The following is a 13,102-nucleotide window of genomic DNA, read 5'->3' on the forward strand; positions in this document are numbered from 1 at the left end:
TCAATTTGGGACAGTGATGTGAATCACTAAATTGAATCACTGTCCCCAGAATCAGCCAAATCTGAATCCAAAGCAAATACTAGCCGTTTCACACAGGCCTAGAGGACACTACATGTTATGCTTCAGAGTCCTGCTCCAGAGCTAGGCTTTATGTGGCCCTTACTCTTGGGCTGTGCTGCACATGATGGCTGCTCCAGGGCCTGGCTACATGCAACAGCTGCTCTGGGATGTGCCATTGTAACCTGGTATGGAGTTAGCACGGGCCAGAGTGAGCATCATATGTGGAGCCATCAGAGTACAGGCAATCCCTGCTTAGCGCTCTTAATTGGTTCCTGAAAAACTAAGCGTTAAGCGAAATGAGCATTAAGTGAAACTGAAAATATCTGATGACCCCAGATGGCGATTGCAATTGTTTTTAATGACCCAAGATGGCAATCGCAAGCATTATAATGAAACTTGCTGAGCGCAAAGTGAAATCAGGTATCAATTTCAAATGAGCATTATAGTAAAATAACGCTAAGTGAAACAGCGTTAAGCAGGGGTTGCCTGTACCCTCTATGCTGCTTGCAGCACCATGGGCCAGATGATAGGGCCCTGAGGGACAAATCTGGCCCATGGGGTTGTATCTTTGACACTTCTAGTGTAGGTCTATGTTAGCATCCAGCTCTTGAAGTGGACTTCAATTACACCAAGTAATAAACAGTTATAGAAGATCGCTTCTGAAAGGCCGACTAGCACAAGCCTGGTGACAAGCTTAATATATTTTTCTCCAGGATTTCAATTAAACAAAGCACGTAAGCACTTGTTTGACAAATATTATAGTCCATCTTTCTTCAGCACAGCACTTAAGCACAGTTTTACTTTTACAAATAGGATGGGACTTTCTCATATGCTTAAGTGCTCAAGTGAACAGGGATGGATTTCTGGTCAGATCTATGCAGGTATCGAGACAGGATGTAGGCAGGATTTAGGAGCTTTAGTAACAAAAAAAGGAATCCAGAATAACTCTACGCCAGTGACCAGAGAACCCTGTATGTTCTTAGATTCATTCAGCATCTACATTATAACCTAAAAAGATCCTGAGGTTCATAAAGGCAGGCTTCCACAAATTCAGTGAAGCACCCTAGTCTGAGCAGCTGGGTGCTTTACTCCAGTCTGACTCTGATGTAATTAAGAATGGGGTGGGGTGATGCCTAAACTTCACTTATGTCTCTAAAACATCTATGGCAGGATTTATTAGACACATTCTTGGCACACCTAACTCACACCAAGAGCACTGAGTTCAGTAAAAGCACAGCACCCCTGTTACTGTCACATGAACAATGCAGCCACAAGAGGAGATAGTGATGATGTCCGCTTTTTACATAACAGTCTAGTGGTTAGAGCACTCACCCAGGGACTGGAGATATGGATTCTAGACCTCCGTCAGCCTGAGGGAGTTCAAACATCTCCCAGAAGACAGCCTTACCTACCAGACTTTAAAGTCCTGGTGAGGGCACTTTATACCCTTGCTGTTGAAGCTGGACTACTGCAAGCATACAAGAGTCTTTGAGCCAGAAAGAAAATCTTGAAGGAAAGGTTTGGAAGCCATCTGGTCTTTTTTAAACAAATGCGGATATTTCTGGTTTTAACCTCAGGAATGTACAGATCCCAAAAGCTGGATCTAGACCAGAGCAAAATATTTTATGTGGCCATAAATGGCCCTGTTTCCAGCATCAGGACAGTTAAAGAATAAAATTTTATTCCAAATCATAACCAAGTCAAGGGAACTTAATTGTCTTGGCATCAATGATATTGTCAGAAAAAGGATTATATATGATGTAATTGCCTGCAACAACAGGACGCTGGACTTGCTAACAACAGAGTTCCTCTACAGTTCCTATTTCTAGTTTTATCTCTTGTAATGGGAATCGCAAGAATGTTTTAGGACAGCGGGGGTCATTTTTTGGCAGGTGTGCTACAAATTATCTCCATACCCTCCCCAAATACTACTTGGATGCCCTTAAAATCTTACTGAATTAAATCAGCCACATAGAATCAAAACTGAAAATACAAACGTATGCAGAAAAAAATTCACATGCATTTTCCACTGTTTATTAAGACCTTAATTTATATTATTAGCAGCTTATTATAATAAAGAATTGAACTAAAATCTGTGTACATGCTTTTTTCTCTGCCAACTGCTAAAATTAACAAGTAAAATACAATGAAGCACCAAACACTGTACAGAGTTCCTTGGCAGACTCCACATGGGCTTTTTACTTTGATCACTTTAATTTGTCGCTGCTTATTAAAACTGCCAGTTATTAGCATCAAAAGCGCTGTGTGGATGCTGTATAGCTACTCACACATGCATTGCTAAATAACAGCATCAACAGTCAGACAATTCTGTGTAAGTGTCCTCATCTTTCCTTACTTAATGCAGTGGCCAGAGAAGGGATGACCATCTCTAGATTCTTAGGCTTTTAAATGTTTTGTTTTCAAATTAAAGTAGGTTGAAGATCTATTTCCCTTTTAATAAGGGAAAGGCACAGTGACAGTTAAATGAAATACCTGTCATTTGAGCACCTCTGCTAGTCCCTGGTGGGCAGAAATATTTTTCCCCTCTATAGACTGAGTCAAAATGCCTTATCCCAAAATGCCATTTAGCTCCTACTAAGCATAGTCTTACATATGTTCTGAAATGTTTTTACCTTTTCTTTCTTGTTAAGCAAGTCTAAGTGTTGCACCTAATAATTAAGCTGACAATGTCTCATATCGTTTAAGGGGGTCTTGCAAATGAAATACACTGGAAGCACCTATTAAATCTGTGCGAAAAATAGGATATTTTGTAGTCTTAAAGCTAAGTTACAATATTTCTGTTTACGAACCTCAGTTGAGGTAATCTTGTTGCTTTCTTCTAAAAATTGCTGCAGAGTAACAACCTCACTCCCAGGAGAACCAGTTTTGATATGCTTTCCTTGATTGTCCAGTGTGTCAGGCATCCTTTGCTGGAGCACAGGACTAGACCTGGTGTGACTTTTCAAATACTGGATGGGACTGCTGCTGCTGCTAGACCAAGCCTCAGGTTCATGAAGCAGACTAAATTCCCCACTGCTGTGGCTTTGTGGTCTGCTTTGGTTGTTAACTGCACCTGCTTTTGGGGTAAACAGTATTAAGTGTTCTGTAACAGAAATTACATGAACATTGTTAAACAATACATTCTGAACAATACCTGGACTACTATTAAAGATATTCATAATACTTGTTACCCATGTTTCTTTAAAATGTTGAAGAATCTAATTTTCTTCCATAATTCAAATCAAGCAGTCTACTATAAGTTTTATACAATTTATTTTCCTAGACTTACCTGTTGCAGCTTTTTAACCTGAATTTTCAGGTTTTCAAATAAAAGAACATCCTTCACTCGAAATCTGTTTCTGTCTCCATAGTACTAGATTCAAACTGGTACAATACAGGATTTGTTCACATATGTAAGTATATATTTGTCATCTCCTTCTTATTATGTGATCTCTTATACAAATAAGACACCAAAAGTGGAATACGAAGAAGAAATCTGTCAATTCTTCAACAAGGTTTTAAAAAATATATATTTCAGAAGTGATGTTCCTAACCAACTACTTCCCTGATGTTGCACTAGCAGGACTATGGCAATGACCTCATCTCTGTCCACCCCCTCCCCCAGTTTTATTTATGGCTTGGTATAGTTTGTTCTTTGTGTTTTGAGTAATGAATCTGGTAGCTGTGTGTGATAATTTGAAGTGGTAATAATTCTGGTACTCTCTTGGGTAAACAAGTGCTAGAAAAACACAGGGGATTGGATTCAATGGCCCAGGAAGCCCCTTCTAGGTCTGTATTCCTTATAATGTCAATTTTAGTTTAATATGATTGGCTACTTACAGACACGAAAAAACCCCCAAACCAAAACCAAAACAGTGCTTTACTTTTAAGCTCAGTGTGCCCCCATGCCAAGTGCAGTGAATGCCCAGAAGAGGTATTGCATTAGTTTGACTCATCTTGCCCAACATTTGTATAGATCAGGTGTTCCAGCAGGACTTTTTGGCATTTTACCTAATAGCTGATTCAAGCAGCTATTAGATAAAAGCACCAAAAAGCCCCTCTGAAGCACCCGATATATACAGACGCTAGGGAGCCAAATTGAACTAATGCGCTTCCTTTTCCGATAAAGCACTGTTTTTTCCCCACATTTGTCAGCATCCATAGTGACCTAAAAGCAGAATACAGCAATAAGTACAAAAAAAAGTCCTTTCAACTTTTAACGTTTCTTATGGGAACAGTGCCAAAATTTATGTTTAATAATATAATATGTGTATTATAACTCTTGCTAGTTCTAAATAATGTAACTACATTTTAAGATAATCAATAGTTTATATTAGAAATTGTTGATGTGCTACATACAATCTTGGATGCCAACTACTTCAAGGACCTTTCATAGTAGAAACTATCAAACCCATTAAAGCCAAAAGAAATGAACAAAGCCAACAAAATCCTGCACTAGCATTCATCCCTACATGTCTCAGCAAACAGACATAATCCAGAAAATATCTATCAACTGTATTACAAGCATTCTTATGCATATGAGCTTATGGGTACTACTCTAACATGTACAGTATTCTCCAGCCAATAGCAAATACAAAATCTTGTGGAGTGTCCATCACAAACAGTACTAAAATGGTTTTAAAAAATAACAGAGGAAATGCTGGGAAAATTACTAATAAAATGGTAATATTATCTAATTTTTAAAGGCAAAGTTCGACATATTTTGAGGGTGATTAATAAATATATTTTGAAGCCATTTCAGTTAGTTTGTGTTGTACATTTTACAGATTTTACTGCAGTAAGATTCCAGCAGCGCATGCATGCTATCCAACAAATTAAGGAGACTTACTTATTTGTTTGAAGTATTATTAAATTAAAATTCATTTTGTGGTTAATATTTATTAGGATATATTTCTTTTCTATTTTGATTAGGTTTGTTTAGACATAATTTCAAATTAATATATTGTAATTGCTTCTACTTTGGTATTTACTACAAGCATGTAAAGTTCTACATTGTTTATATTCATCCCTAATTTAGAAAATGAAAGGCATAAATGTTAAGAGAAAGACGTGCTATGAATTTTATACAGTAGAGACCATCTTACGAAATCATGGAATGAAGCATATATGTAAATTCACCTACAGCATACCTTTGACATCATGGAGCGAAGCGTTATTATTGCTATTGCTAGTGGATGTTCTGCCACTATCAAGGCTGGCTGGTCTGGAAGCTAATTAAAAAAAATCAGGAGACAGCATGATAAACAAAATTTTAGCAGATGACACTACCTTTACATTCTGATCACAGAATGCTCTGAAGCAGGTATCATGCACTTTTCACAGGCTGAACATGCCCACTGTGAACAAAGTGTTGTTTCTTACAGATCAGACAGCGAAGGGATTTCCAGGCAGTCCAAGAGGACACTTTAGAAAAGGGCACTACAGGAACAGTAAGGTAACAAGGAAAAGAAAAATAGAGTGCACGTTTAGAACTGAGTAAGATTTATTACTGGGAAACCAGGATTTCATAGATGAACAGAACGGCATGCAGAGAGCTGCATGTGATTACGTCACTTACAACAGATCTGACAAGGAACCCTGCACATTGTTGAAATGCCACGAACAGGAGCAAGAGCATCTGCACAGTTAATGTCCTGCACTCCTATCCAATACAAGGGAAATAATTGCATTAATACTTTCCAAAATGTTAAATCAAAATACTTTATTGATGTTTTGCTTATAGTCATTTAAATGTTTTTCATAAAGTGGTTTCAATTTCACTTATTCTAATTACTTCTATTTTAGCTCTCACTTTGCATTTTTTACTCAATGAACGTATGAAGGAATGAGAAATTTAGACTTTAGTGAATCATTTTTTTTAGATTGAAGAGGAATCTAATTAAGTCAAAAGTTCTCTATTTCATAATTAAATCCATATACATTTTAAAATGTACAATACACTTGGATCCTGTTCAGATGCACTTTATAGATATTTCCTATTAAAAATATACAAATTAGCTGAAAAATTGCTCTACAGAGAAAGGAGGGAAGTATTAGGTTTGAAGAAATGATACCACAGAGTTAAGTGATATGCAAATTCTAGAAAACATGCTCACTTGTAATGTTGCCATTCACTGTTTTTGTGCAAACTTCTTTAGCATTCACATAATGTATCCTTAATTTAATACTTTATTAAAGTTCACATCTTACCATGAACTCTTGATCCTGTACTAGAATCATCACTAATACCTTGTGGACTTACATCTTCAAAGGACGTAGTATCTACATGTAAAAGACAAAGCAGGGTGTTAAATAAAATTAACTGAGAAAAGGTAATTTAAAAACTGTCATCTCTAAAATGTAATGAAATAATTATTTTCCATTCCATCTTTACTTATGTAGCACTTCTGTAGGAAAAAAACAAAAACCCCTGAAGTATTTTACATTTAGAACAATTAAACCCATTCAATTACTTCTTATTACTGAAATTTAATCTTTCAGGTTATTAGTTGCTGAGGAATGTAAAACATGAAGGAACAAAATCATGATTCATATAAAATCAGTGTTACCAACATAATCACATCACGGTGCAAAGAGCTTCTACCTATACCTTTATTATTTAGCAACTGCTTGGATCTGAAGCCTGTAGAAGAGTTGACAGTTGCAAAGTTGATAGCTGTAGTAGAGAAGGCCATAGCTCCCAATTCTTTTCTCCTTTTACCCGTAGATATATCATCAGGACCCTCCAGATGCTCAGAACTACCTGTCCATTGTCCTCCTGCTAGGACCATGGACTGCACCAGGTCATTCATGGCTGGGATGCAAATGAAAGCAAATGAATCAGCATGGTCAATGTATTTGTTTTCATTCTTATTTCGTATTGCAAAATGTTTGATATTTGTCTAAGCATTAAAGCATATTGAATACTGAAAGCTACAAACACAGAATCATCCATGTTATGACATGCAATCAGCTCAATGAATGAAAAGTGTTAAGCACCAAAGATTTCTTTCAGTTCAGATATGATTTTTTCATTTTATTAGGAACAACTGCCATGCTTGTGCTACAATGATAGGCAATGTATGAGTCAGAAGCTTTGATAAGGTGTTTGTTTTACAATGACAAATGGAATGAAAAAGGGTAAAATGGGCAGAGGTGCTAATACAGTTTCAGTGTTGGCAACAGCAAGGGGGTATTTATTCAGTGCTGGTAACTTTATTACTGCCAGAATACTGTGTTTTTTTATTATATGATATTATGTAAAAGGCTGAGAAAAGAAATGGCATTCATCTTTATTGTACAATGCTATTTCTACCCCGTCACTTAAAAAAAACAAACCCCAGATTATTTTGGTAGGAAAAAAATATGACAAAAATTTTAAGAGTAACAGACCTTATATCCTTGCACTATTTTTCAATCAAAAGATTCTTCAATAAAAAAAATAAGATAATTAATTAGAATGATTACAAAAAGCGGAATTTAACTAAAATTTCAAACTATCTAAATTTATCAAGTGCTCTGTGAACTTATATACACATATATGCACAATGTGTATATATAGTAAATATGTATATAAATACATGTAATCACAATACATTGAAAATATGTATGTGTATATGTAAGTGTGTATATATATTATATATAAGAAGTGAGCATCGCATATTTTATTATATATATTAAGTATATTAGTATATATACTTATACCAATATGCTTATACTAATATATACTATTCATATTTATACTTAATATATATACTTATCTTAAGCATATATATATAAATAAGGTTTTGAAAAAAATGCTCCAGCTTCTTGTTATATAGCAGCAGGACTTGCACCTTGCAAAATCGGGAAAATACAGCGCAGTCCAGGGGAAAGGTTAGTGAAAAATTAGTAATGGAAGCCAGTGTAGCCATTTAAGAGAAGCTGAACTGTCATAAAATCTTACACATGGAGCGACGGTAGAAGGCCTTCATTTTGTCTTTTTCCTTCGGTCTGTTCCTCAAAAAGGGCAGTCTTTTCAGTGCAACCACTTTTATGTCATAGCATGAGGAAAAACGGAAACAGGGAAATGAAAGAAAAAAGGGAGAAGAACAGATGGAAGTTAAATGTTGAAACTAAGGACAGAAATGAATGTTGAGTTTCAGCTATGTATGCTATGCTAAGAACTATCATTTTCATGCTGCTGCGTGACAATGAAATATGAAAATTATACTATGAAACCTTTAATATTCTCAGAAAAGCACTGAAGACAAAGATGAGGAATGCAATATACTTTGAAAGTTCTAATCTCCCAAGTTCCTGAAAAAAACAAAAGGAACTTCTCTGCAGAGAATTTGTATAAATTAAATAACAAATTTTCTTTGAATGTGAAAATTTTTTTGAAAATTGACTAACTTGTAATATTTATAAAATATCCATTTTAAAGTGTTTGTATCTTATTACTTGCTACTTATAACATCAATGCCATTTCTAATTTGATTTTTTACCTAATTTACTTGTATTCTAAATTTTTAACAGTATTTACTCATTATGTTTTGTACCTTTTAATATCTCTCCCTCTTTCATTTTTGCTTATACACTTCTTTCTAAGGTACATATGTTCAAGGGATTCATGGAGTGTAAAATGTTGTAGTTATTTCCTAGAAAAATCCACTAGTCTATGAAATCTATGCTGGTAATCAAGATTTATTGGCTGATATGGTACCATACTGTCTACTGGAAACAAGAACCAAACAGAAGATCTAAAAACAAATATACACAAAAACCAAAACTGGGGGTGTAGTTCGACACAGATGAAGGAATCAGAGACAAAATAAAATAATACATGTAATGTCTGCAAACAGCATGAACATTACAATAAATATTATAAAAGGCAAAAATCACAAGTTACTCCTGTCTTTTGGCGGGACTTCTCTGCAGCAGTAACTTGTTACAAGCAGACATAGCCAAACAAAGAAGCCACATGCAAACAATGGTAATGTAAAGACAAATCTCAGACAGAAAGGGTCTTAGAAATTATTCGTAGGTGCTCATGTATGTACAAGCCCTAGCTTCATTTGCATGCATATGTGATGCAAAGCCCACCAGCTCAGAAAGATCTACAGGTTTTTGCTCTCTGAGTTTTGTGGACACAGATTTTGTCATTAACATTAGTATTTTTGTTGAAACAATGACATGCCTACATAGCATTTTTTTAAATATACATTTTCCACATTTTCAGACACTTTTGCTTCTTCTACATTTCTTCCTACAAAGGGTGCCTATATCTGTGTTTGCTCTATATTTTTTTCAGTGTAAGGAGTGGTACTTCAACAGAGAAATCAAATTTTCTAATTTCCATTATGAATTTGTACAGTATTTCTAATATAGTTTCCTATAAGAATAAATTAATATTAGATTTATGCAAAATTAAAACAAAAAACTACTAAATGAAATAAAATGTACCCACCTATCTTTTACCAAAATGGTGATGAAAAAAATTACCTGCCACAAGTGATGAGGAAATGTTTTTGCATTTAAATGGATGCTGCTAAGTACTTTTTAATCTATTAAAATCTTTCTTTTAATCTCTTTTGCATATCAAGGCAAGACTGTTTTTGGTCTTGCACAGGAATACACAGCTGGAGAAGAGGTAATGAGGGCAGCCATAATATGGCAGGCAGTGTAATTATCACAGTTCCAAACCAAATTTCCAAAGGAGAACTGACTAGCAGCTAAAGGAAGATCATTAACCATGTTTCCTTATCACCTTCGGCTCAGCTGAGAGGACAATGTACTATGTACCTATGAATTTTGAGAGAATTTCTGCTGCACACAACCAGAACCATGAGACCATATGGATTCAACTAAACTTCATTTAGAGGTCTCATCTGCAACATGACTCCTAAAATCTAGCCTGAAATATTACAATAAAACCAAAAGGCAGCATATTCTACAACTTCCATTAGACGAGTACATGAAATATAGTTTTATACCATTAAAACAATCAACATAGAAAATGTTCACAATTCCAAATTACAAAAGTGTCTTGACCAGAGAGAAGTTGCAAATCTCTAATACAAGCCAACTTTTTAGACCATGACATGGGTCAGAATTGGAAGAAGAACAGGAAGCATTGTGACCTACATAAGAAAAAAGTATAGTAAATATATTTTCAATATTAGATTGCTAAAAAAGGTAGAGAGGTTAAATCCTCCATAAAGAAATCACATTTTCTATCTACCCCTGTAAAGGGATACAGTTTTATTTCGCTGTCTGCCAAAAGAATGCATACAAAACCAACAGACTAATTTGTAACAGAAATATAAATAACCAGTTTTAGATTGGTTTTCAGGGCCAATAAGTCAGAAGTAGATAATTATGTCCTTTTTCATTCACTGTCACCAATCTGTTGTAACCCCAAACAATTCAGGCTCCTTATAGTGCTTATTTTCTATAACTTTTCATCACTCCCTTGGTAAGTCAAAGATTTTAAGAAAGAGGGTTAAGTACCTGTGAACAGTAGTTGCCACTGTCTTCACATGCAGGGCTAATGGCATCACAAAGTCTAGCAGTATGAAACATTGTATACTGGCCCAATGTCCTCTGTCTGAGCCTCTTGCAATAAAAGTTCCTCTATTAAAAGGAACCCTTTTCAGGTAGAATTTTGCTAGCACTGCTTCACAATTAGTTATGTGTTTTTACAGAATGAAACCTACCTATCTAAGCGTTTTAATCGCTATACTTTTCTGTCTCTCAGGACCAAGTGAGGAGGACATTGTTTTGATCTTTCCTAGGTTTCAGAAATTATTATGGAACTGTGGATCAGGCAAGCATAAAAATACTGTCCTTTTTTGACATCTGACTATGTCTGTCAACTCTCAGATACAGATACTACAGAGGAAAGGGGCAGGCATAGATCTTCAGGTGGTCTTAGAATGCCCTGATTAATTGTAGGGATTACAATTACACCACCACTCCTGCAGGTGATGATGCAGGCCCACAACTGATAATTAATCTGATGCTTTAAACTGAAAGGTGGAGTGGAGGGAGGAAGAGTCAAACTTTCAAGTCCTGATGTCTCTGCACTTTTAAGGGCTTCTTTCCTCTACATTTTGTTCTCACTTCCCTTGCCTATGCTGTCTTGGTCAGTAGTAGAAGAGAGGCAGAGAGGCTATAGGAAACCTTTTGCCTACTGATACTGAAAGCTAGCAGACAGCCGCTAAACAATTCGGTAAGGTAATCTAATAAAAATTCTTGACACACAACTACTGAGTCTTTACAAACAAAGTATGAATGTATTCAAATCAGGTATAGGCTACGAGTGGTCATTGGTTGAGTTACTTCAAGTTATTACCTGACCATTTTTAGCCTGTATAATCATAATAATTAGTTGTTAATAATTTAATTATAGCAGTTTTTTTTCCAAATGAAGTCAATGTATGACATTTCAGTGGATTTTAACTACAGGGAAATTCTGAAAAGCCTGTGTAATTCCATTTTTAAGATAATTTGGAAGGAAAAGACAGACAAAGAAGCAACATTTAATACAGGAACACAGGCCTGGAAGGAGCTGCCTGGGTGATTGACTGTAGTTTCCTCTGTTTGCAGGCAACTATTTACTCAAGGGATTCCCCAAAATCATCACTTCAAACCTTCACAGGATTACAAGGCACAAAACCAGAAGCAAGATACAAAACCATTTCAAATTAATTTTAAATGATAAAACAATAGATTAACTTCTAAATTTCAAAAATAATATGCTCTACACTGAGTAGTAGGTATGGTATATTTTTATATACAAGAGAGAGATTGAGTCCCTGATAACTTGACCTGAAGCTTAATAATAAAGAACAAGAGAGTTCTCTAGTTTAAGATCTAGGGCGTCAGCAGTTCTTTTCTCACCAAGAATAATCAGATTAGAATACTGACATTTGAACCAGTGAACTGCCAGGAGGTGAGGAAGATAATGATACTTCCTCTTGAGGATTCTAATTCTAGAATCTCTTAATCTTCTGAAACTAATGTGAGAGAAAGGTGGGGGCGGAGAGAGAGAGAGCGTGAGAGAACAGCATTTGAGAAGACAAAGTCTGTTAGAGATGAAGATCTAACAGTTGATATTCCTTCTTCAGCTCCTTTGCAGGAAAAAGGTCTCTAGATCTTCTGGACCCCTAATACTCAATGGCTTTAAGATCCTAGCACTTTCCATAAAGTAAGAAAATTCCTTGCTCACACCTAAAGAAAAGAAAGAGGACAAATCTTTCATCTACCATCAATCTCACTTTTTGCTGTTTACATAGAATGTAATAAACTCAAATAAACAAAAAAGTGGGGATAAAAAGTGGATTATGTGGTTCCACACTTTCATAAAGAACTCAAATACCTATTCTTTTCTACTTTCAGCATTGTCAGCACAGGTTTCTATTCTTAGGAGATTCACCACAAGTACAAATCTCTAAGAAGCTAGGAATGAGAGGATTTATTTAACTCAGGAGTGTCAAACTCACTTATGGCCCCAGCCCATATGTGAACCCTAGGATTCCTTGCAGGCCAAATCCAGCCCAGGACACGGGGCAGCTGCTGCGGCCACTGTGTTTGGGGCAGCGGCACGGTGGGCTCTGGTGGGGGTCAGGAGCCTGGGGCAGGGGTCTGGTGGAGAAGGAAGACAAGCAGACAAGACTCTTGAAGAAGACTCCAGCCAAGAACCCTTCAAAAAGTCCAACCAAGAGCCCTTCAAAAAGTCCAGCAAAGGCACCTCAAAGTAGTCCCTCTAAATCAATATGATTGCTATTTACAGTATAAATACATTGATGTAGCTATATTACCCATCTATAATTGATTGAGTAAAAAATTCTGGGTTATTTTTGGTGAAAATAGGGTACTGGGACTTGGTTCACGAACCAATTTCCCATTTATAACATTGTTCCTATGGGAAAATTGGTTCTGAGTTATGGCGTTTCAACTTAAGATGTGGTTTTCAGGAACCAATTGTGTTGCAAGTCCGAGGACTGCCTGTACTGCCAAGTAGACACATTCACAAAGCACCTGATTTACAATGAATCAA

The 13,102-nt window shown here is 36.0% G+C and overlaps 1 protein-coding gene across 9 annotated transcripts in view; it reads right to left on the minus strand.

The window, feature by feature from the left end:
- The window catches only part of CCDC88A (coiled-coil domain containing 88A), a 196,003-nt gene that overhangs the window by 10,022 nt on the left and 172,879 nt on the right, over positions 1 to 13,102 (minus strand). For 2 of the 9 annotated variants that reach the window (XM_019500729.2, XM_019500726.2), the window contains exons 26-31: positions 8,006 to 8,089; positions 6,671 to 6,874; positions 6,271 to 6,342; positions 5,639 to 5,722; positions 5,211 to 5,291; positions 2,871 to 3,163 (exon numbers count right to left, since the gene is read on the minus strand). In XM_019500729.2, the coding sequence (XP_019356274.2) occupies positions 2,871 to 3,163; positions 5,211 to 5,291; positions 5,639 to 5,722; positions 6,271 to 6,342; positions 6,671 to 6,874; positions 8,006 to 8,089 (818 nt within the window). The remainder of the gene's footprint in view (positions 1 to 2,870; positions 3,164 to 5,210; positions 5,292 to 5,638; positions 5,723 to 6,270; positions 6,343 to 6,670; positions 6,875 to 8,005; positions 8,090 to 13,102) is intronic. The other 7 variants (XM_006274434.3, XM_014595077.3, XM_014595076.3 and 4 more) reach the window with 6 other exon arrangements.

The sequence above is a fragment of the Alligator mississippiensis genome, chromosome 1 (genome assembly GCF_030867095.1).
Source record: "Alligator mississippiensis isolate rAllMis1 chromosome 1, rAllMis1, whole genome shotgun sequence".
In the NCBI taxonomy this organism is placed as follows: Eukaryota; Metazoa; Chordata; order Crocodylia; family Alligatoridae; genus Alligator; species Alligator mississippiensis.